Below are 23,935 nucleotides of genomic sequence, written 5' to 3'. Positions count from 1 at the left end.
CTCAGCTCAAGATGGGGGGTCTTCCAGGGATGCTAATAATGCTGCTTGACCAAACGATCTTCCCTGTGGGGATATAAATTATATATACTCTATACTTCAGTTTGCATTAAAACTCAATGTAATAAATAATCACAAAGGATTTTTGCATTGCATATCACATTCTACAACATGACATTTTGATAAAACCAAAATTAATTTTTAAATTAAACTATTTTCCTAATTATAATGATGCCCAGAGCAAGGAGTAAGAAATCTTCAACTAGATGTGTTATCGCAAGGGTTTCTTTTCTTAATTGGTCAATTTGGTACAATAAGAATTGGCAATTTAATTATTCCACAGAGACATATTCTAATTTTAGATGGGAAAATCAGATATATCTTAAGTACCAACCTAATTAAACTTTCTTCATTTCCTAAAATTAACCTCCCACTGAGAAGGTGTTATGTTTCAAAGATTAGAATAATACATTTAAAAATGTAGGGTGGGCATCAAATTAAAACATTAATTCTAAAGTCTAGTGCTAACTCTGTCTTGTCCTGGAACAAGACAGTTACCATTAGCCAGTCTTCAGATATGTTCGTAAGTAGGATCTGGTTATGCAATTTTAAATTCACAATTAAACATGCGGGCCCTGGAGAAGACCCCAGGTGGTTTGCAGTGTTAAACAGCAGATTAAAGTCGACAAAACTAATTTCTTTACTTTAATCTTATTAGTGGTACAACAGCTGTCAACTATAACCGTCTCTATGCAGCCTTTTGAGACACAAACAAAATGCCTCAATATGTCAAATGGAGAAGAGTATTTATCAATCACTATGGCTAATTAGCTTGTAAAACAATTTTTTACTTTTATTGTCTTAGGGAAAGTTACTTACTTTTAGTAAACCTTGATCTAAAAATATTTAGAATTATATTAAAAGAATTCTGCTTAGAAATAAGGAATTGTTTATTAACAATGGGCTGTCTTCCAGATTTCACCCACACTGGCAAATACCATCTTATTAACACTTCCTGAGGGCTATCATGTAGTGGACACATGAGGTGGCACGTGGTTTCCAACTCCCTAGTATCGATTATCAGTTACTGATGGCAAGTAAACACTATGAGAAATTTACTCCATGTATGTCACCTGATTTAAGTTCTGAAAAGGGTATTTAAGGTAACAATGAAACGTTTTATTTATTTTTTCGACTTCATTGCTAGATCTTCCCTGAGCATTTTCTCTTATACATACAAACCATTTTAAGTGGTTTTGGTTTCTGTTTCTTAATTTCTGTTAGATCAGTTCCTCTTGTCCCTCTTTGACTCCTAGAGGTGGGAAAAATGATTTTTTTTTTTTTTCAGGTACATTTCCTGTACCTACACCAATGAGCTACTACCAAAAATCCTAAACTGAAAATCCAAAGCCAATCAAACAGTATCTCCCCCACCAAAAGTCAAAAACTAAACAACAAACAAATAACAACAACAAAAAAACCTCTGTCCGCAAATGGACTTCACAGACATATTCAGAACATTCCATCCCAAAGCAACGGAATACACATTCTTCTCTAGTGCCCATGGAACATTCTCCAGAATAGATCACATCCTAGGTCATAAATCAGGTCTCAACCGGTACCAGAAGATTGGGATCATCCCCTGCATATTTTCAGACCACAATGCTTTGAAACTAGAACTCAATCACAAGAGGAAAGTCGGAATGAACTCAAATACATGGAGGCTAAAGAGCATCCTACTGAAGAATGAATGGGTCAACCAGGAAATTAAAGAAGAATTAAAAAAATTCATGGAAACCAATGAAAATGAAAACACAACTATTCAAAATCTTTGGGATACAGCAAAGGCAGTCCTGAGAGGAAAGTATATAGCAATACAAGCCTTTCTCAAGAAACAAGAAAGGTCTCAAGTACACAACCTAACCCTACACCTAAAGGAGCAGGAGAAAGAACAGCAAATAAAGCCTAAACCCAGCAGGAGAAGAGAAATCATAAAGATCAGAGCAGAAATCAATGAAATAGAAACCAAAAGAACAGTAGAACAGATCAACGAAACTAGGAGCTGGTTCTTTGAAAGAATTAACAAGATTGATAAGCCCCTGGCCAGACTTATCAAAAAGAAAAGAGAAATGACCCAAATCAACAAAATCATGAATGAAAGAGGAGAAATCACAACCAACACCAAAGAAATACAAACAATTATAAGAACATATTATGAGCAACTCTATGCCAGCAAATTAGATAACCTGGAAGTAATGGATGCATTCCTAGAGATGTATCAACTACCAAAACTGAACCAGGAAGAAATAGAAAACCTGAACAGACCTATAACCACTAAGGAAATTGAAGCAGTCATCAAAAATCTCCCAAAAAACAAAAGCCCAGGGCCAGATGGCTTCCCAGGGGAATTCTACCAAACATTTCAAGAAGAATTAATACCTATCCTTCTGAAACTGTTCCAAAAAATAGAAATGGAAGGAAAACTTCCAAACTCATTTTATGAGGCCAGCATTACCTTGATCCCAAAACCAGACAAAGACCCCAACAAAAAGGAGAATTACAGACCAATATCCCTGATGAACATGGATGCAAAAATTCTCACCAAAATACTAGCCAATAGGATCCAACAGTACATTAAAAGGATTATTCACCACGACCAAGTCGGATTTATCCCTGGGCTGCAAGGTTGGTTCAACATCCGCAAATCAATCAACGTGATACAATACATTAACAAAAGAAAGAACAAGAACCATATGATCCTCTCAATAGATGCAGAAAAAGCATTTGACAAAGTACAGCATCCTTTCTTGATCAAAACTCTTCAGAGTATAGGGATAGAGGGTACATACCTCAATATCATAAAAGCCATCTATGAAAAACCTACAGCGAATATCATTCTCAATGGGGAAAAACAGAGCTTTCCCCCTAAGGTCAGGAACGCGGCAGGGATGTCCACTATCACCACTGCTATTCAACATAGTATTGGAAGTCCTAGCCACAGCAATCAGACAACAAAAAGAAATCAAAGGCATCCAAATTGGCAAAGAAGAAGTCAAACTCTCACTCTTTGCAGATGATATGATACTTTATGTGGAAAATCCCACAGACTCCACCCCAAAACTGCTAGAACTCATACAGGAATTCAGTAAAGTGGCAGGATATAAAATCAATGCACAGAAGTCAGTGGCATTCCTATACACCAACAACAAGTCAGAAGAAAGAGAAATTAAGGAGTCGATCCCATTTACAATTGCACCCAAAACCATAAGATACCTAGGAATAAATCTAACCAAAGAGGCAAAGGATCTGTACTCAGAAAACTATAAAATACTCATGAAAGAAATTGAGGAAGACACAAAGAAATGGAAAAACGTTCCATGCTCATGGATTGGAAGAACAAATATTGTGAAGATGTCAATCCTACCTAGAGCAATCTACACATTCAATGCAATCCCCATCAAAATACCATCCACTTTCTTCAAAGAAATGGAACAAATAATCCTAAAATTTGTATGGAACCAGAAAAGACCCCGAATAGCCAGAGGAATGTTGAAAAAGAAAAGCAAAGCTGGCGGCATCACAATTCCAGACTTCCAGCTCTACTACAAAGCTGTCATCATCAAGACAGTATGGTACTGGCACAAAAACAGACACATAGATCAATGGAACAGAATAGAGAGCCCAGAAATGGACCCTCAAGTATATGGTCAACTAATCTTTGACAAAGCAGGAAAGAATGTCCAATGGAAAAAAGACAGTCTCTTCAACAAATGGTGTTGGGAAAATTGGACAGCCACATGCAGAAGAATGAAACTGGACCATTTCCTTACACCACACACAAAAATAGACTCCAAATGGTTGAAAGACCTCAATGTGAGACAGGAGTCCATCAAAATCCTAAAGGAGAACACAGGCAGCAACCTCTTCGACCTCAGCCGCAGCAACTTCTTCCTAGAAACATCGCCAAAGGCAAGGGAAGCAAGGGCAAAAATGAACTATTGGGACTTCATCAAGATAAAAAGCTTTTGCAAAGCAAAGGAAACAGTCAACAAAACCAAAAGACAACTGACAGAATGGGAGAAGATATTTGCAAATGACATATCAGATAAAGGGCTAGTATCCAAAATCTATAAAGAACTCATCAAACTCAACACCAAAAGAACAAAGAATCCAATCAAGAAATGGGCAGAAGACATGAACAGACATTTTTCCAAAGAAGACATCCAAACGGCCAACAGACAAATGAAAAAGTGTTCAATATCGCTCGGCATCAGGGAAATCCAAATCAAAACCTCAATGAGATACCACCTCACACCAGTCAGAATGGCTAAAATTAACAAGTCAGGAAATGACAGATGTTGGCAGGGATGCAGAGAAAGGGGAACCCTCCTACACTGTTGGTGGGAATGCAAGCTGGTGTAGCCACTCTGGAAAACAGTATGGAGGTTCCTCAAAAAGTTGAAAATAGAGCTACCATATGATCCAGCAATTGCACTCCTGGGTATTTACCCCAAAGATACAAAAGTAGGGACCCGAAAGGGTACGTGCACCCCGATGTTTATAGCAGCAATGTCCACAATAGCCAAACTGTGGAAAGAGCCAAGATGTCCATCAACAGATGAATGGATAAAGAAGAGGTGGTATATATATACAATGGAATATTATGCAGCCATCAAAAGGAATGAGATCTTGCCATTTGCAACGACGTGGATGGAACTGGAGGGTATTATGCTGAGCGAAATAAGTCAAACAGAGAAAGACATGTATCATATGACCTCACTGATATGAGGAATTCTTAATCTCAGGAAACAAACTGAGGGTTGCTGGAGTGGGGGGTGGGGTGGGAGGGATGGGGTGACTGGGTGATGGACACTGGGGAGGGTATGTGTTCTGGTAAGCGCTGTGAATTGTGCAAGACTGTTGAATCTCAGATCTGTACCTCTGAAACAAATAATGCAATAGATGTTAAGAAAGAAAAAAAGAAGAAGAATGTAGCAGGAGGGGAAGAATGAAGGGGGGGAAATCGGAGGGGGAGAAGAACCATGAGAGACGATGGACTCTGAAAAACAAACTGAGGGTTCTAGAGGGGAGGGGGTTGGGAGGATGGGTTAGCCTGGTGATGGGTATTGAGGAGGGCACGTTCTGCATGGAGCACTGGGTGTTATGCACAAACAATGAATCATGGAACACTATATCTAAAACTAATGATGTAATGTATTGGGATTAATGTAACAATAAAAAATTTAAAAAAACCTCTGTCCGGCAACTCACAGGAATAATGACAGTAATTTTTTCTAAGATATTAATGAAATGGTACTTTATTTTTATTAAAATAGTGAAAGTTAAATGTTCACACATCAGAAACAATAAGGCAATAAGGTATAGAAAAATGGATACCAGACGAGGATGCTCAGTCCTAGCTGCCAATCTGATGACTGATGATAAATGATTTAGTCTTTTTTTTTTTTAAAGATTTTTTATTTATTTATCTGAGAGAGAGAATGGGAGACAGAGAGCATGAGAGGGGGAAGATCAGAGGGAGAAGCAGACTCCCCGCTGAGCAGGGAGTCCGATGCGGGACTCGATCCCGGGACTCCAGGATCATGACCTGAGCCGAAGGCAGTTGCTTAACCAACTGAGCCACCCAGGCGCCCCTCATTTAGTCTTTTTAAGCCTCAGTTTCTTCACGTATGTAAGTGATAAAATTGGTGAAGATAAGCCAAAGACTTAAATAAGTCTAATATATTTATAAAGCAGCTTTATTGCTATTGCATTTCTGAAAATGCCAAGTGTTTTGCAGGGGTTCAGAGCACTCCTTTACAAAGGTTCTCTCTCTCTCACTCACCTTCTAGCCATGAGAATAAACAAAGTGCCAAGTACCTGGCAATAAAGGTGTGTTAAATGACTGAATTCCTCTTTGTGTTTGGTTAGAAAAGTACGAGCAATAGGGCTTAAATTAAGATAGTAGCAACAATTAATAGATGAGTGAATAAAACTGATACGAACTTTTCTCCCCCAAATATGAAATAAGGAATAAAAACCTTTTACTTTTCCCTGAATTGCCATTCGCCCAATTTGCTCATACCTAGATATTTCTGATACTGTTCTAATGATATTAGGACATTTGTGTTCCAATAATACCAATGTTTACAGCTCCCTAAGCACATCCTATTATTTCAGGCCTCCATGATCTTGCACATGCTGTGCTCTCTGCTAACTTAGGAGGATTTGTTAATTTGGCAAACTATGAATCTTTTTTAAAACCAAGTTCACATGTTATAACCTTTAGGTAAGACTCTGTGTCCTCCTCTGTCAGTTAATTACTCCATCCTTTGTGCTCTTTCTGTACTTAGTGCATACTTCTACAGTTTTACTTAGCACACTGTACTAAATTACATCTTTTCCTGTTTAGCTCAACCCTAACAAGTGAGCCTCCTGAGGATATGGACAATGTCTTTTTTATTTCCACAACTCTATTGCCCAGCACATAGTTCACAATAGAAATGTGTAATGACATATTTGGTTTTGAAAACAACTGGGAACACAGGTATATAATGGGTGTTTAATGTCATTTAATGGGCCAAAGGATGTCACACACCTTGTGGGCAGGACAATCCTGCATTCTGCCCCAAATGCCACAGGTGTCCCATGCTAAGGCATGGCAATTCACAAAGCCCCTTTATACATATTAGCATTTATCTTCACAATGACCCTGTGAGATAGGAATCTTTCCCCTATTTCCCAGATGAAAAATACTATAGCTAATAAGGTCTTAAGAGACAGGTCTCACACTAAATACTGGCAAAGCTGGTATTTGAACCCTAATGCTCTGACACTAAATCCCAGTTGAGTTTAATCTATTAGTGCATTATATTCCCTCTTCTCTAATTCGAAATACAGATATTTCTGGCTTGAGTTCCAAAACTAACCAAGTGGGAAGGTGAATATGTTTACAGAAGTAAATTTTAGCCTAAGATACATTATGTGTTAGATTGTGGTATGTATTTGTAAAATATGATATAATCTTCATCCTATGTTAGGTGTTTTCAAGAATTCAAGCCCCAGAAGGTGACAAGAGAGTTACAAAGTTAGGAAAGTGCTACATAATTCATAATTCTGAAAGTGCTGGAGCTTGTTTTCAACAAGACTGCTGTGTTACACTGTCTAGAACACCAAAGGACTTGGCTACAACTCTCCATCGACTGTTAATGAACTGACACTTTGCCCACAGAAATTCATTGCTGACTTAATGAAGGAAATTAATAAGAAAATTGGATTCACTTAATAGAAATTAACTTTATAACTATCTTTGCTAGAATACATCAATTTGAAAAGATGAGATATTTGTATTTACCTTAACTCAAAGGCCAATGTAGAGAACTATTTATATGCATTTTGATTTTCAATAAGGCAATTGACCTGATCTTTGAATCAATAGCTAGACTTGGTGAAAATAATTCAGAAGGTAACAGTGTAAAGACAATGGCAAGCAAGTCAGAGCTTCAGATAAGTTGTGAGTAATGTCCCAGGAGTGATTTAACAATGATAGTCCAGTTAAAGATTTTCTTAAGTAGATAGGTAACCAAAAACATTTGACAAAATATTACTTGAGAGCTTTCTAAGCAAATGCCTTAATGTAGACTGGACTATGAAAACAAAATTTGAAACTGCTAATTTTATTAGAAACCATAAGAGGGGCACCTGGGTGGCTCAGTTGTTAAGCGTCTGCCTTCAGGTCAGGTCATGATTCCAGGGTCCTGGGATTGAGCGCCGCATCGGGCTCCCTGTTCTGCAGGAAGCCTGCTTCTCCCTCTCCCACTCCCCCTGCTTGTGTTCCCTCTCTCGCTGTCTCTCTCTCTGTCAAATAAATAAATAAAATCTTAAAAAAAAAAAAAAGAAAGAAACCATAAGAGACTCTTAAACTCAGGAAACAAACTGAGGGTTGCTGGAGTGGAGTGGGGTGGGAGGGATGGGGTGGCTGGGTGATGGACATTGGGGAGGGTATGTGCTATGGTGAGTGCTGTGAATTGTGTAAGACTGATGAATCACAGACCTGTACCCCTGAAACAAATAATACATTATATGTTAATAAAAATAAATAAATAAATAAAAATGCTCATTAAAAAAAAAGAAAGAAAACACGAATCCAGCATCTACAGGTGCAATTTTGGTAAAACAACCACCCCCTCCAGAATGAAGTTTTGCATTTCTTTTTTCTTTTTTTAAAGATTTTTTATTTATTTATCTGAGAGAGAGAATGGGAGACAGAGAGCATGAGAGGGGGAGGATCAGAGGGAGAAGGAGACTCCCCGCTGAGCAGGGAGTCCGATGCGGGACTTGATCCCGGGACTCCAGGATCATGACCTGAGCCGAAGGCAGTTGCTTAACCAACCAAGCCACCCAGGTGCCCCTGAAGTTTTGCATTTCTTACTGCACGAGAGAGAGAGAGGCATGAGACGATGCAATGCTCTGAGGCTTGCATCAGGTCCTTGAGTATGCCATGCTCTGTGGTAGATGTGGAATAATATGGAGATACTGCCTGGTTTCCCTGCGAGAAACAAAAGTGCAATCCCAGAAAAGGTTGCCCTGAAAAGATATAAGGCAATGCTTTTATTCCTTCTGTTAAATATTATAAAATGACTTAAGGAATAGAGGACAAGTGGTCTCTTACAAACGCTGTCTCTCCCCTAGCAACTGAAACTGTGCCGTTAAAGGCGTATTATTCAGTTCTTAAAAATATAACGCAGCTTTACCTTGTAGCACAGGATTAATGTTCTGAGCTGCATCATGCTGCCAGGATTTGAGTGGGGGAGGGATAGCTGCTCTTGCAGTCTTCTCACCTTCAAAACATTGTAGTCTCATCGTCTCAACAGGCAACTGGTTTCTAATTTCAGAAAATGATTGAGTTTCTCATGAACAAACTTATTTTTATTAAAAAGTTGGACTATGGCCCATTATGATCAAGTCTGAGAGAGCAGGGTCTAAAGAAATAGATTTTTCAGTTGTTCATAAATGGTAAGAAAATGTTACTGGGATTCAAACTAAATCCTAATTATAAAGTTAATGATGAGGTAACCAATCTGGGACCCAAGGGTCACCAAGGAAGTTAACACTTAAGAGCTATAAAAAATATGAGTAGTACTGTTATTTGTTCTTAAAGAACAATACATAATACATTCTCTTATCTTTGATTCCGAAGATAAGCTCCCACTGTAGAGTATGTTACTTAAGTGTGTTTGCCTTAGCAACCAGGGATAGCAAGTTTAATCTACGTTATTTTCTATACAGATTCTCCAAATTAGGGTTAGTAAAGAAAAGGAAAGTTCAGCCAGTACCAGCTTATAGAAACATTTAATGTTCACAAAGAACTATACCCTAGAGAACTTGTAGAGTGTGCTCCCTCTCTATTTATACTGTGGTCATTCATTCATTCTTTCTTGATATGAAAGAATTTAGAAAAACAAAGGTCACAAGGAAGGTTCTATAATACAGTCAAGTATTTTAAGCCAATCTAGAGGTTAAGAAATCTTTAATATTGGGGCGACTGGGTGGCTCAGTAGGTTAAGCGTCTGATTCTTGACTTCGGCTCAGGTTATGATCTCAGGGTGCTGGGATCCAGCCCTGTGTCAGGCTCCCCGCTCGGCAGGGAGTCTGCTGGAGGGGTCTCTCTCTCACTCTCCCTCTGCCACTCCCCCCATGCTTGGGCGTGCACTCTCTCTCTCTCTCAAATAAATAAATAAATCTTTAAAAAATTTTCAATATTTTTATTCAAAAGTATTAGGCTCTTTCGGTTTGAAGGGGCAGAAATTCAATAAGAATACTTTCAAGTAAAAAGAGTCATTTGTTGTAAGGTTACTGGGAACTTCCCACGAATCCAGGAGAATATGAACTACTAGACCTCAGGAGGGCAGGAACAATGCCAGCTCTGTAGACTGGACCCGCTCTCATTTCCATCTCCCTTCTCTCTCCTGAAGCAGTTCTGTTCTCCTCCTTTTTCCCCAAATGGCCTTTGTTGGCCCTGCTAAACAGAGCCCTGTAATGGCCATCCCAGAAGTTACTCTACATGATTTTTCAAATTCAAATACCCTAGAAAAAAATGAGTTGTAGTTCTACAACTTTCCAACTGCAAATTCCTGAGAGAGAAATCTGACTGGCTCAGTTTAACTTTCTGGGCTGAGTTTTAAGTCCGATATTGTTGGCTGGTCTACAGACTGGCTGCTGGAGTCAAATGTCCACTTTTGGTTTAATCAGGTATGGCCATTGAGGGAAGGATCACATGGCATAAGAGGGAGCTGCTAAGAAGAGGCATTGGTGCAATGCTTAGAACAGGTAGTATTCACAACACCCAGAAAAACAAGGAGTCAAGAAACCAGAATAAGAAGCTATAGAGCACATGAGGTGAGGCATCTCAGGAAACTAAGCAGATACTGGATATTTAGCAAAACATTCCTTTTATGACGAGTTTGTGTATATCGCCGGAGTGGCTGTTCCACAAAGGTAACACAGTAGGCTACTACTACTGATATTTAGAGTTTAATCCATCTCATTTTCTATGACTCTAAGTTCCCTATGGACAGGGTCTATTTTGAATGGTTCCTAGATGTGGTAATCCCATTCCCATGTCCACACATGCATACAACTGACCCTAAGAAGGGACTCCCTAGAAAATAGTTTTTCCCCTGGTTATTAGGATTGGAAGCCCTAGATTATTTACCTGCTTTTGGAACACAAAGGGATATCTCTTTTCCACTATAAGATGAACTCCACCAGTCTCTACGCTGTATCACAAGACCAAGAAAAGGGAACAGAAGCCTTTAGGGACAAAACCTCAGTAATCATGGGAAAGCAATTCTGAACATTCTCTTTGCCATTTGGAATGAATAAACATGCTTTCAAAAGGGATATCATGGCTCTCTCAGGTTGCAGTCATGCTCCAAATATGACGGCTGCCAACTCTCATTCTGGTAGTGGGCCACAGACATGGCTGCTAGTGACTGGGAGGAGTGAACAAGGTAACACATGCAAAGCACCTAGCACAGTGAGTGACTGGCACCGAGAACACACTTGGTAATGTTAACTAAGGTCTGTCTCCTCACCAACGCAAAGGATCAAGTAAATGCAATATTGCCAAGTGGATAAACTGCATAAAATCACAAGTTTCATTTTATTTTACTTTGGAAAATAAATTTGTGATATCTTATAAATTATCTTCCTAGGAAGCAAAATTCCACCTCATATCATTCTAAATTCATTTACTTTTATTATTATATTTATTTATATTTATTATTATATTTATATTTACTTTTATTATTATTATGATTCAGTGACTACTGTTTCACAGGTAAATGTCTATACCATGAAGAAGCAAAAAAGCAACTCAATTTGTTTGATCTGAATAAATAGGTATACTTCATAAAGACAGCAGTCAGAAGGATCTGTTTTTTTTTAATTTTTAATTTTTTTTAAAGATTTTATTTATTTGACAGAGAGAGACATAGTGAGAGAGAGAACACAAGCAGGGGGAGCTGGAGAGGGAGAAGCAGGCTTCCCGCTGAGCAGGGAGCCTGATGCGGGGCTTGATCCCAGGACGCTGGGATCATGACCTGAGCCAAAGGCAGACGCTTAACGACTGAGCCACCCAGGCGCTCCAGAAGGATCTGTTTTTCAACATAGTTTAAAATGGGGGCAATCTTATATATACCAGTGTGCTCTGGCTCTAAAACTGTGATAAGGATGACCAAGAATACAGGTCTAGCATTCCCATTCGGCTTTTTGAATAAGTAACAGTTACAGATACTTGATATAATTACAAGTACACAGAAATTTAAAGACAGAATTAAAAAAAAAATTCCTAAAGTCTAGCTAACAGAGTGGTCAAAATCAAGAGGACCCTATTTGGCTGAGATGTGATCATATTCGAAGTCCACAGAGTCAAGTATTTAATGAAGTGAGTTCTTTTACTGCTTTATTTCCAACTTTGGGAAAAAGAATTTACTCACATATTCAAATGATATTTTTTAAGATGCCATTATGATTTACAATAAATAATAATATTGTTTTTATAATAATAAAAAATAATATATTTACTATGGTTTCTGGTCCCAAGAAATTACAGTCTATTTGGGGAGATGACAGTACAACAAATGGAATACTTAGCAAGATAGTACATTAATAAAGTGCTAAACTGAACTATTTTCTAATGTGTAGGATATTTTTTCAGTGATTTAGATGAAGACGTATGTGTTCTGCAGATCAACTTTAGGTCTGGCACAAAGTTAAAGAAAAAGACACTAAGTTAGAGGTCAAATCAGGATCCAAAAAGGATCTTGACAGGCAAGGCTAAAATTTACCAGGATGAAGCTTGGGTTTAAGAGGAAAAAACAAATGCCCAAGTAAAATGAACAGATTACAGCTCTTTAGAAGCCAAACTGACACAGAGTGAGGGACTTAAAGCTCAGTAATTAAGTAGGGTAATGTAAAGTCAACCTCGTAACAACTACAACAAAAACCACCAATATTAGCTAAGTGCTTTTGTTGTACAGGGCAATTAACAAACACATGCACTTTTAATTCTCACAACAGCCAACAAGCCCTACCCAACATGGTAGTGTTACTGTTTAACTGAGGCTCCATTATAACACGCGACTTGGCCCAAGGTCATATAACTAATGAGTGAAAAGCAGAGAATTTAAGTTCCGATCTGACGCCAGAGCCTGTATATTTTCTTCTATACTATGCTGTCTGCATTGCTTCGTATTGATGAAACTACTTCTATATAAAAAATTGGGTCCAGAGGGACAATGAAGGAAGATAAGCAAGGCTGACAGAGAAGAAATAGGGTGCCTAGTGAGTTCTCCAGTTGAAAACCTAGAGTGCTTGGAGAGCTAACCATTTGGCCCCTTTGTTGTCTAGGAGTATAAAGAACTAGGGATACCAAGTAAGTAAAAGGCAACCTGGGGAAGACTTAGCCCAATGATCATTTTTCATGGCCCAAAAGGTCTGCAGGTTTCTTTGTGAAATAAGAACATCTATTGTTGCCCGAAAGGGGTCTGGAGATGTGGAGTGCCAACTCTCCCTTTTAGTATCACTGCTGCTCTGTAAATATAGGATTAAAAACACAACACAAAGCTTTGGCCACAACTTCTAGTCACAGCAGATCTATCTTCTTATTTACATCACATGGAGCATTCTCTATGCCCAAAAAAATGACAGACCACCATTTATTTTTAAATATTAAAAGCTATGTTAAACAACTATTATTAGCCTAAACCAAAGAAAAGGCTAGAATAGTCATTCATTCTTTTGTACTTGTTTTCTGCAATTAAAGTTAGCAGGTAAATTAACAGGAGTCATCCCCAAAGTAGATACCACATGAAATGAAAATTGCCTTGTTTCAGGCTGATCTTTCTTGGCACTGAAAACAATTTTATTGGAGCACATTTGTTAAGAAGGTTGATTTTGGAATACCACATCCTAATGAAGTCCTCTCAAGGATTCAAGGATTCAAGCAGTTTTATGGGCTTTCCCTGGTTCTAACAAAGGCAAAACAACCCACTAAGGATTTCAGAAAGGTTTCACAAATTTAAATTTTCAGAAGTGGGTATAATTCTCAATTTCACATTTAAAAAAATCTGCTAGAAGCAAATATTCACTCCCAGGAAGTTACCTAGCAACAATTATAGGGCAACTGCTGAGGTGCTATGTAGAATGAAAAGGGAGAGAGGCAGGGTGGTGAGAAAGATAAGCAGGGAGCTGGTCTCTCCATTCCCAGAGCTCAGTGTTGCAGGGACAATGAAACTCGAGGTTTGTAGTCACAGGTGAGCCACATGGTAATTGTCCAGATGATCCACATGGTAAATGTTCCTCAATAGTGGCTGATACTTCTCAAAACCTCTGCTGTTTATTACTGAGAAAAATTAATGCAGGATAGTAAAAAAACAAAAACAAAAAAACCCAGCCTCTCTGGGTAAGCAGAAAACAAAATGAGCTAACATGACAGAAGGTTCATGGAGTTGAGGGATGGGAGCTCATCAGGGTTGGAAGGGGAGGGCTTGGGCAGGTTGAGAGCAAAGGAAGTCCCCAGGGACTATGGAAGGCCGAAGAGCAGGGCAGGGGTTTGTGCACAATAGTAGCTGGAAGGAATATGAGAAAGAACAGCTTCTGAGTCAAGCCACTGACTCATGCCTACCAGGGTGCTCTGAGTCTATACTAATTCTCACACAGCTGGGGCATGTCTCTTGCCCCTTTCTGAGTAAGCAGCATAATACTCTCATAGCCTTAATCCTTTAGCCCTGAAAAGTGAGGCTAATTTAGAAAGTAGAGTCATGATCTTGATCTGTGCTCAGGAGAAGAGAATCTTAGAATTGCTGCTCGATGCCCACTGCCCTGAGTGGAGCCCCACTTAGTAAGCAGTGCCTGGCTGAACACAAATCTATTGGCCTAAGGTGAGACTGAGAAACGAACTCTCAATCCTGGCACTGCGGTCAGCTCGTGGCCATCAGAGGTGCACTGGTCTGGACTCTCAGGATTCCAGGGCTCCTTGCCAATGTTGGTGTGCTAATTCTTGCTTAGGTCTTCTTAGGAGCTATGGAAACCTCTTCTGTTCCCTAAATGATGGTCACAGATAAGTACCAGAGCATGCTTTTTGCCACAATGACAAAAGTAGCTTTTGCGAAACAGGCATTTAATTTGGGTTACCAGCCAGAGAACTCAGTGTCATGCATGTTGAAACCTACCAGAAAACAAAACAAAACAAAAAAGCAGAACAAGACAAATAAAGAAGCTACAGGTGCTTTTAAGATGAACAATATGAGTGATTAACAGTTATCAAAGCACTGTCCCAAAGAATCAAAGGCCATTTCCTTTCTTATCTCAAATTTATTGTTTCATTCTTTCCTCTCTCTCTCTCCCTCCCTGTCAGTTAACAAACACTGAGTGATGACAACATGCCAAACAATATACTGTCAATAAATCCATTTTGATGAGGAACACCAACTCTCCCGGGTTAGAAAACCTGTATGCGTGCTCCGTAGAAAGATATCCTGACTCAAAGGATACCTATACCTTCTTTTATTAATCTCTACTTTGTCAGTAGAGCGAGGAACCCAAACTAATTTCAGTATCAAACAGTTTGTACTTAGAAATGTCTCATTTCAAAGAGACAACACTGTCTTAAGGCAGGCAAGACTATTACTTAGAAACTGTCACCTCAGATTTATATAACACTTTAAAGTTTACAAAGAACTCTCACATATATTTCACTTGATCCCCACAGTAGCACAGGAGAGGTGAATATGATTACCCCTGTTTAGAGGAAACTGATGCAACAAGAATAACGCACTTGCCCAAATTCTCCCAGCTAGGAACCAATAGAGGTAAAACAGAACCCAGGTTCGTTTGACTCCAAAGCCAGTGCTATTTTTATTTTACTAAAATGTCTCTCAGGAGGAAAGATAACATATTCTTGGAATTTCTTTTCTGTAGTATCCAATGGACAAATAAAGCACTCACTTACGTTGGCTAACTAAATATTTAAGTTTTCTCAGTGATATAAGTGAACTTTTATCAAAACTTCTCATTTAAACTCTGTAAATAAGAGTCTCCATAAAATATCCAAAAATTGTGCATGCTACCACTCCGAAATGTAATACTTCTGAACTAAAGCTGTCTGCTACTGTATCCCAGGTGGCCAGGGGTCACAGAGTGACTTAAGAGAAGGGGAAAGCAGATCTTGGGTCGAAAGCTTGTGCAGGATCCATATGATAAGGAGCAATTTGCAGTTAAAGACCAAACTGCAATCAGTTCTCACAGCTATTTGGCCAGGACTCTAGACTATGGCAGTCTTGGCTTCAGACTGCTCTTCCGTTAGTTAAGGATTTCTTCAAATTTCACAGCTCAGGCTTTTGTTAATGTACTTACCTCTTCTTGTACTCAACACAGAGAGTTACCTTTCTGTTACTACTATTCAGTTCCCTTCAATTTATGTAAGCAGTTACAGCTGCCCAGGAGTTCATCCATTCTCCTTGTTTTAGGATTAGAGAAGGTCATTGACCAAAGAGATTTCCTTTCTAAGGCTTTTTCGGCTCAATTTGAGTTTTGTAAGTGAAGTCGAGCACCTCTGTTTTTCTCCCTAATGGGGGGGGGGGTGTAAGTGTTTGCTATTCAAGCCTGAATACACATACAATTTTCTTATGGTCCCCCATATGGAAACCATAGGGCAGAAATGACTCACAAATGAAACGTGAAGGACAGATTTAAAAAACTATACTTACTTAGGAGGAATTCGTGAAGCTGTGTTCACATTTGTGGTTGGGACTACTACTTGAAGAATGTGTTCAAGGGCTGTTAATCCACCAGCAACTTGAAATGCAATCTGATCTGCTACATTCTAGACAGAAACACAAATAGAAATTAGCCCAATTTCCCAGGCATAAAATTATCACCAAATGAAATATTCAGTTGTAGTGTCAAACATTCTGTTGGTTCCATTATTCTACAAATATTTATTGAATGTTTACGCAGTGCTAGGTACAGTAGGTCAAAACTGGTGAACACAAAAGACAGAGTTGCTGTCCCCCATGAAGCTTAAAATTTAGTGGATGAGAGCAACACCAATCAAATAATCATAAATAATATAATTTCAATTATGATAAGTACCTTAAAGAAAAAGGAAAGGTGCTCTATAAGAATAATGGGGAACCAACTATATACTGGAGAAAGGGTCAGCACAGGCTTCAAAGTTGAGGCTTTGAAGCAGGCAAGAGAAAAGGGGAAGGGATAGAGCACTCCATGCAGAGGACAAAATCTTTTTACACAGAGTTTTTAGCAATACTTTGAAGGACCACATCATTTTGTAATGTTAATTTCCACCTAACAAGACAAATGGACTGCCACAAAGCCTTCCTGTCCTATTATTTTTCTCTTCAGTAATAGAAGATAATCTAATATCTAACCATCTACATGTATTTGTTCACCATTTCAGCTATTTTAGGGAGAATATTAAGTTACCATTTTAGAACTCAACCTATGATTATTTCTTCCTGTAAACAATTTCTAAATTGTTTACAAATCGCGTGAAAGGAGCATCTCTGAGTTCTTCGCATTGCTTTGGCATGGGGAGAGGCGAGAGCCATTTTACGGTACATTGTATTAGTTTTTAACACATACACAGAATCATAATCATTGCATCATATTCTGAAAAAAAGTAGGTCAGCAACCTGTGATGGGCTACATTGTGTCTCCCTGCCCCCAAATTCTTATGTGGAAGTCCAACCCCTAGTACCTCAGCATGTAACTGTTTTGAGGAGGTCTTTGAAGAGGTGATTAAGTTAAAATGAGGCTGTTAGGGTGGGGCCTTAATCCAAATGACTGGTGTCCTTATAAGAGGGGGAAAAGACATCAGAGATGCAAGTGCACAGAGAAAAGGCTGTGTGAGGCAGAGAGAAACCTGCTGTTTATAAACTAAGGAGAGAGAGACCTCAGGAAAAACCAAACCTGCTAACACCTTGATCTTGGAATTCCAGCCTTCAGAATTGTGAGAAAATACATTTCTATTGTTTAAGCTGCCCACTCGGTGGTAGCTAGTTATGGCAGCCCTAGCACACGAATACATAACCCCCCTATTATACCATCGCCTTATGTTTCTTGTAATAGTATTCTACAGTTGATGAAGCCTTGAAATATCTTTGAAATACTCAAGTATTTTTTTTAATTATAATATTTTTTATTATGTTATGTTAGTCACCCTGAAGTATTTTTTGGCGGGAGAGGATACACAGGGGAGAGATGTAGTTATACATAGGCTCTCTCAAACATGTTTGCCTGATTCTTCTGATGTTCTAAGCACAATGCTCTGCTTGATGTGGACTATTGATTACTGACTGGCTCTAGTACATGTCTGGACTTTGGTAGTATAGTACGTTAGTCATTCAATTACTCACTACATGCACAATAAAATACAGTTTGAGACTATAATAGCTTTATTGTGAATCCTAGACAAGAACTCATACTTTTAGGATAGATAATTAAGAACTTTTGTTATTAATGAAAAAAAAATGTTTCTTTGCAATAAAACTAACAATCAAAAAATTAAAAAACCCAGGCATATTCAGTAATTTGAAACCATAATGCTGTTACCATTCTTTCTTATGCTAGGATGTCAATATGATTAGAAAATAATAATAATTTTGAAGATCTTATTTATTTTATTTATTTGAGAGAGAGAGAGCAAGCGTGAGCACATGCTGGAGGAGAGGCATGGGGGAAGGAGAGGGATAAGCAGACTCCATGCTAAGCATGGAGCCTGACTCGGGGCTTGATCTCAGCACCCTGAGATCATGACCCGAGCCGAAATCAAGAGTCAGACGTCTGACTCTTGGTTTTGGCTCGGGTCATGATCTCAGGTCTCGAAATCGAGCCCTGCATGGGGTTCCGAGCCCAGGAAGGAGTCTGCTGGAGTTATTTTTTTCTCTCTCTCTCCCTCTGTCCCCTCCTGGCGCTCTCTCAAATAATAAATCTTTAAAAAAATTTTTTGTATTAGCATATAATACAAAGAAAACTACATTAATCATAACTGTGTACCTAGATGAGTTATGACAAACTTAACACACCCTGTAACAACTCCAAAATAAAAAATAAAAAATAAAGCTTTATAACATCCCATAATATCCCTGATACCCATCACATTCACTCTCTCACCTTCTTCCCCAAATGTAAAGGCTATCCTGATTTTTAAAATCACAGATTCCCTTTGTCTTCTTTTCAATTCTATAAAAATGGAATCATACTTTACATATTCCATAGAATCTAAATTTTCTTTCTCAATTTTTTTTCTAAATTATCCATACTACTGCCTATACCAATATTTCATTCCTTTTCCTTGATGGAATATATTATTCCTTCATCTGATTATATACCTCAACTTATTTTTTTTTTAATTGGAAAAATTTACTTTAGTGTCTTTTTTTCTCCCTTCTACATTAATTTCACTTTTAACATTACAGGCTGAAAATGACTACTATCTTATTATCTTACTCAGCTTATTTAAATGTTTCACTGCTAACTGACATTTGGGTTGTTTCCACTTTCAAACTCGGGATGCTGCTGCTATAAACATTTTGGTACATGTATTTGTGCAAATGTGACATGCAGTTGTGCTGCATTTATGCTGAAGAGTGGAATTCCTGGGTCACAGAGTATACACTGGTTCAATTTTATTAGCTATTGCCAAACGGCTTTTTTTTTTTTTAAAGATTTTATTTATTTGACAGACAGAGAGAGAGCACAAGCAGGGGGAGCAGCAGAGGGAGAGGGAGAAGCAGACTCCCTGCCGAGCAGGGAGCCTGACGCAGGACTCGATCCCAGAACTCTGGGATCAAGACCCGAGCCGAAGGCAGACGCTCAACTGACTGAGCCACCCAGGCACCCCCAAAGGCTTTCTAAGGCATTTGGAACAATTTGTGTACACAATGCAGTGCAGTAATAATTTCAGTTATTCTACATTCACACCAAAATTGATTTTATCGTTTTTTTTTAAACTTCAGTCATTCTAATGGTGTATAATGGCATTTCATTGAGGTTTTTACTTGCCTTTCCCTGATAATCAGTGGGATTGAACACCTTATGTTTACTGAGTAGTTTTTTAAATTGAGACACACTTTAATTGGATGAAAGGCTCAGATCTTAAGCATACCTTTCAAATAAATTTGAGAAATGCTTATCAAGACCCGAACACACTTCCATCACCTTAGAAAGTTCCCCCATGCCACTTTTACAGTTGATCCCCCCCTCCTTGGAGCAACCACAGATGTGATTTACAGTACCATAGATTATATACCAAAAGCAAAAGCAAAAAAGCAAAAATAAATAAGTGGGACTACATCACACTAAAAAGCTTCTATGCAGCAAAGAAAACCATCGACAAAATGAAAAGGCTATCTACTGAATGGGAGAAAATATTTGCAAGTCATATTTCTGGTAAAATATATAAAGAACTCATACAACTCAATAGCAAAAAACACAATCTGATTAAAAATGGGCAGATGTAAATATACATTTTAAAAAGACATACGACTGACAGGTACATGAAAAGATGTTTAATTAACATCATTAATCATCAGGGAAATGCAAATCAAAATCACAATGAGATATCACCTCACACCTGTTAGAATGGTATTATCAAAGAAAGAAAGAGAGAGAGAGAGAAAGAAGGAAGGAGGGAAGGAAGGAAGGAAGGAAGGAAGGAAGGACGGACTAGTGCTGATGAGGATGTGGAGAAAAGGGAAACCCTGTGTACTGTTGGTGGGAATATAAATTGGTGCAGCCACTATGGAAAACTGTATGTAGGTTCCTCAAAAAATTAAAAATACAAGTACCATACGATCCAGAAATTCCACTTCTGAGTATTTATCTGAAGCAAATCAAAACACTAATTTGAAAAAAAATATGTACCCCTATGTTCAATGCAGCATTATTTACCATAACCAAGATGTGGAAGCAAACTAAGTGTCCAATGATAAGTAAAAGGTATACAGAAGATATGGTACATAAATACACGGAATATTACTTAGCCACAAAAAAGAATGAAATTTTGCCATTTGTGACAACATGGATAAACCTTGAGAGCATTATGCTAAGCGAAGTAAGTCAGGCAGAGAAAAACATGTGGAATCTTAACAACAACAACAAAAAGAGCTCACAGATACAGAGAACAGATTAGTGGTTGCAGAGGATGGGAGGGTGGGGGAAGTGGGATGAGTGAAGGGGATCAGAAGGTAAAAAGAAGAAACAAAATATAGGTTAGTTTTGTCTATTGTAGAATTTCATATAAATGAGATCATATAGTATGTATGAATGTTTTCTGGATTTAATTTGGTAGTGAATGGTTATTCCACCAGCAATGTTTCTATTGCATCTGGTACCATGGAAACATCTAAAGCATAAGGAATACAGCAGAGGAACACTGAGTCAAGATAGAGAAGTAAACACATATAAATACCTCCTTTTTTCTTATACTCAAAAGAAGTAGGAATTATAGATAAAATCTTTAATAATGTTAAAAATGCAGAACCACCTTAAAAAATAAATGCAACAGCTCTGTGAAACGGGAATGGAAAAGCTCAAAGTAAAGCATAGGGCAAGGGTCCAACTTTCAGCAGATTCTTAAAAGAATATTTTCCCTTCTAGACTTTTCCCTCTTCCTCAGCTTCCACACTGATTCAGCCTCCAAGTTCTGATTATTCCATTTCTGTTGTAGTTGTCAACTCTTGCCTACTCCCATCATGTCAGTTCAGGCTTTCATGGTCTCTTGCTTGATGTACTGCAGCAATTACCTAATTAGTATCTTTGGATCCACGCTCACCCCACACCAGCCTATTCTCTAGAGCAGTGTTTCCCAAATACTCTAAGATCAAAGTCAGGGTTTTATTCTTTTCCTTTCCTTCCTTTGATTTTTACTCCACTGTAGACCAATACTTTTGTGAAATGCAGTACAAACGAAATACCTATCAAATGAGGAAAAAAGATGTACAAAATAGGAGACCACATTTTAAAGTATTAGATAAAACAGATATAATTTACTCTGCCAATTTGCTAAAACTTACTCTTGATTTGTGTATTTATCTCACCCTGTTCTAGTGACAGTGGCCTCGCACTGGACTGGGGACTCCCTGTTGAGTCATCCTGCTCTGGATGCCTATATATGCAATGAGGATAATATCCTCAAGAGTAAATGTAATCATGCCATTCTCTGCTTAAAACACTTGAATGACTTCTTCCTCACTATCTACAGGAGGCTCAAATTCCTTAGCACAAGTCTTCAGAATCTGATGCCCCATTAATAGCCTTCTTCCCTGCCATGCTCCTGCCTCTCCCTCAACCAAATTTCCCACAGGGCCCGTTCTCTTTCATGCCTTTGTGCTTTTGCATCTACTGTTCCTCCTTCCCAGAGGGGATGATCCTCCAGCATTTTATCTTTGTATCCCCCACTGAACTCAGAGCTTCCTGAGGTCAGGGGCCATGTCTGCTTCACCACATCCTCAACACTTGGCAAAAGGGATTGCACTCAGTTAAGTGCTCAGTCAATGGTTGTGAATGACAGTTTTAAGAAAGAAGGCTGATGAGGAGGGCACGTTCTGCATGGAGCACTGGGTGTTATGCACAAACAATGAATCATGGAACACTATATCTAAAACTAATGATGTAATGTATGGGGATTAACATAACAATAAAAAAAATTAAAAAAAAAAAGAAAGAAGGCTGATAAGGATACTTGTACATGATTTGACTGTGAAAACACAGTCAGTGACTTCTCTGGTATGACTGCAGGATAAAATCCTTTACTCCTTATCGTGTGTGCCTTGTAGAATAGTTTTTCACTGTAAGTGAGCTTCATGACCAAAGAATAAAATTCAGTTTTTCAAGATTGAAGGACATATTCACCTCGAGCCTCCTTAATAGCCGTCAAGGAAGGTACATCCATTTCAATGTAAAGCCTTCATATACTGATATCTCTTAATTCAGAAACAAAGTATGTTATACCTCAAGCCAAGCAGATGTACCAATTGATGCAATCTGTCCACAGGGAATAAAGTAGCACCACTGCTGTTCTTGTAGACTTTTCCACAATGGGAGAGAACTGGGTCAACATTGCAGAAGTAGAGGGGAAAAGGAATGAGTAAAAGCAGACCATTTTAATGTATACATCTACATTTTAAAAACAAAACAAAACTCAAAGCCTTTTATGCAGTGCCAACAACATGGATGTGACCTCTTGAAAAACTTAAGATATAGGCTCTAAAAGACATTAAGCAGGAAAAAATATGCCAATTTCAGGAAGATAAAGGCCATTCAAAGCCAAATTTTTACTAATGCATTATTGAAAATTGAAGTTTTAATTTATCACTTGCAGCTATTCAAGGGAATAAACCAAAAAAGCAAAACCAACTATGAAATAAAAAAACCTCACAAATCTCCCTCTGGAGTCATGGCGGTTTCTGGCTGTGTGGACTTCTGCACTGCAAATGCAACAAGCCACTTCCAGATTCTCTTCCATCGAACATGGCCAGATGGCAACTCTGTTTAGGATCTTCCTAACTTCTCCTTCATCTCCAATATCTTCTCTTCATCCCATCATCTCTGCCCTACCTCAGGGCCCTGTTCTGTCAGCTCCTTAAGTGTAACAGCTGACTCACCTCTGCAGCCCCAGTTCTGGATTAGAACAGGCTTGATGAATACCTGATGGATGAGAGACTGAACAAAAGGATGAACAAATGGAAAGACTTCTCTCCGAAAGCAAAAAACGCCTTGTGAGCTATTAGAGGCTAACACAATCCCGAGGCCCCTGAGAAAGGAGGAACACCTCCTTCTGGATCCCACTCCTTCACACAGTTCAAATGAGTAGTGCTTCTTCCTCTCTATACATAAAAGTGGATGAAACAATCCTATGATATCCTATGGCATTTTCACCTCAGGAGGACAGAAAAGGGAAAATCAAGCTCAATTGTTGCCCAAATGTTAAAATTAAGGAAGGAACCCACCTTCTGAAGCATATGGCATTAAAAGCTCTATAAGCAAATACAAAATGGAAATCACATTCACACAACAATCCACAGACTCAAAGGATGCAGAAGAGTCTTCCCTTTCCTTTTCTTCTCTGAGCCCACCACACTGACTTCTTGTGCTAATCACCCGGTACTTCTATACACTGCTCTCTGTACTCCTGGACATGTTAATGCCACAATGGGAATGGATGCTCCTCAAATACATTGTCTGGGAAAGACCCAGATCCAATGTTTTTCATGAAGCCTTTTTGATAGCTTCAATTAAAGTTAAAGGTCTCTGTATTTAACTGTACTTCTCTTGGGGCCCTAATCACTTCCTACATTACCCCACACTTATTTGTGTTCATGTACTTGGTGTAAAGCGTAAACTCTCCTATCTC

At 38.6% G+C, this 23,935-nt stretch overlaps 1 protein-coding gene across 13 annotated transcripts in view; it reads right to left on the bottom strand.

Annotated features, from left to right (window-relative positions):
- The window catches only part of SCAPER (S-phase cyclin A associated protein in the ER), a 528,946-nt gene that overhangs the window by 144,055 nt on the left and 360,956 nt on the right, over positions 1–23,935 (bottom strand). For all 13 annotated transcript variants that reach the window (XM_032417309.1, XM_032417312.1, XM_032417306.1 and 10 more), the window contains one exon: positions 16,269–16,384. In XM_032417309.1, coding sequence (XP_032273200.1) covers positions 16,269–16,384 — 116 coding nt within the window. The remainder of the gene's footprint in view (positions 1–16,268; positions 16,385–23,935) is intronic.

This window comes from Phoca vitulina, unplaced genomic scaffold (assembly GCF_004348235.1).
Source record: "Phoca vitulina isolate PV1807 unplaced genomic scaffold, GSC_HSeal_1.0 scaffold20, whole genome shotgun sequence".
Taxonomy (NCBI): domain Eukaryota; kingdom Metazoa; phylum Chordata; class Mammalia; order Carnivora; family Phocidae; genus Phoca; species Phoca vitulina.
This window is presented reverse-complemented; position numbering and strand designations above follow the sequence as displayed.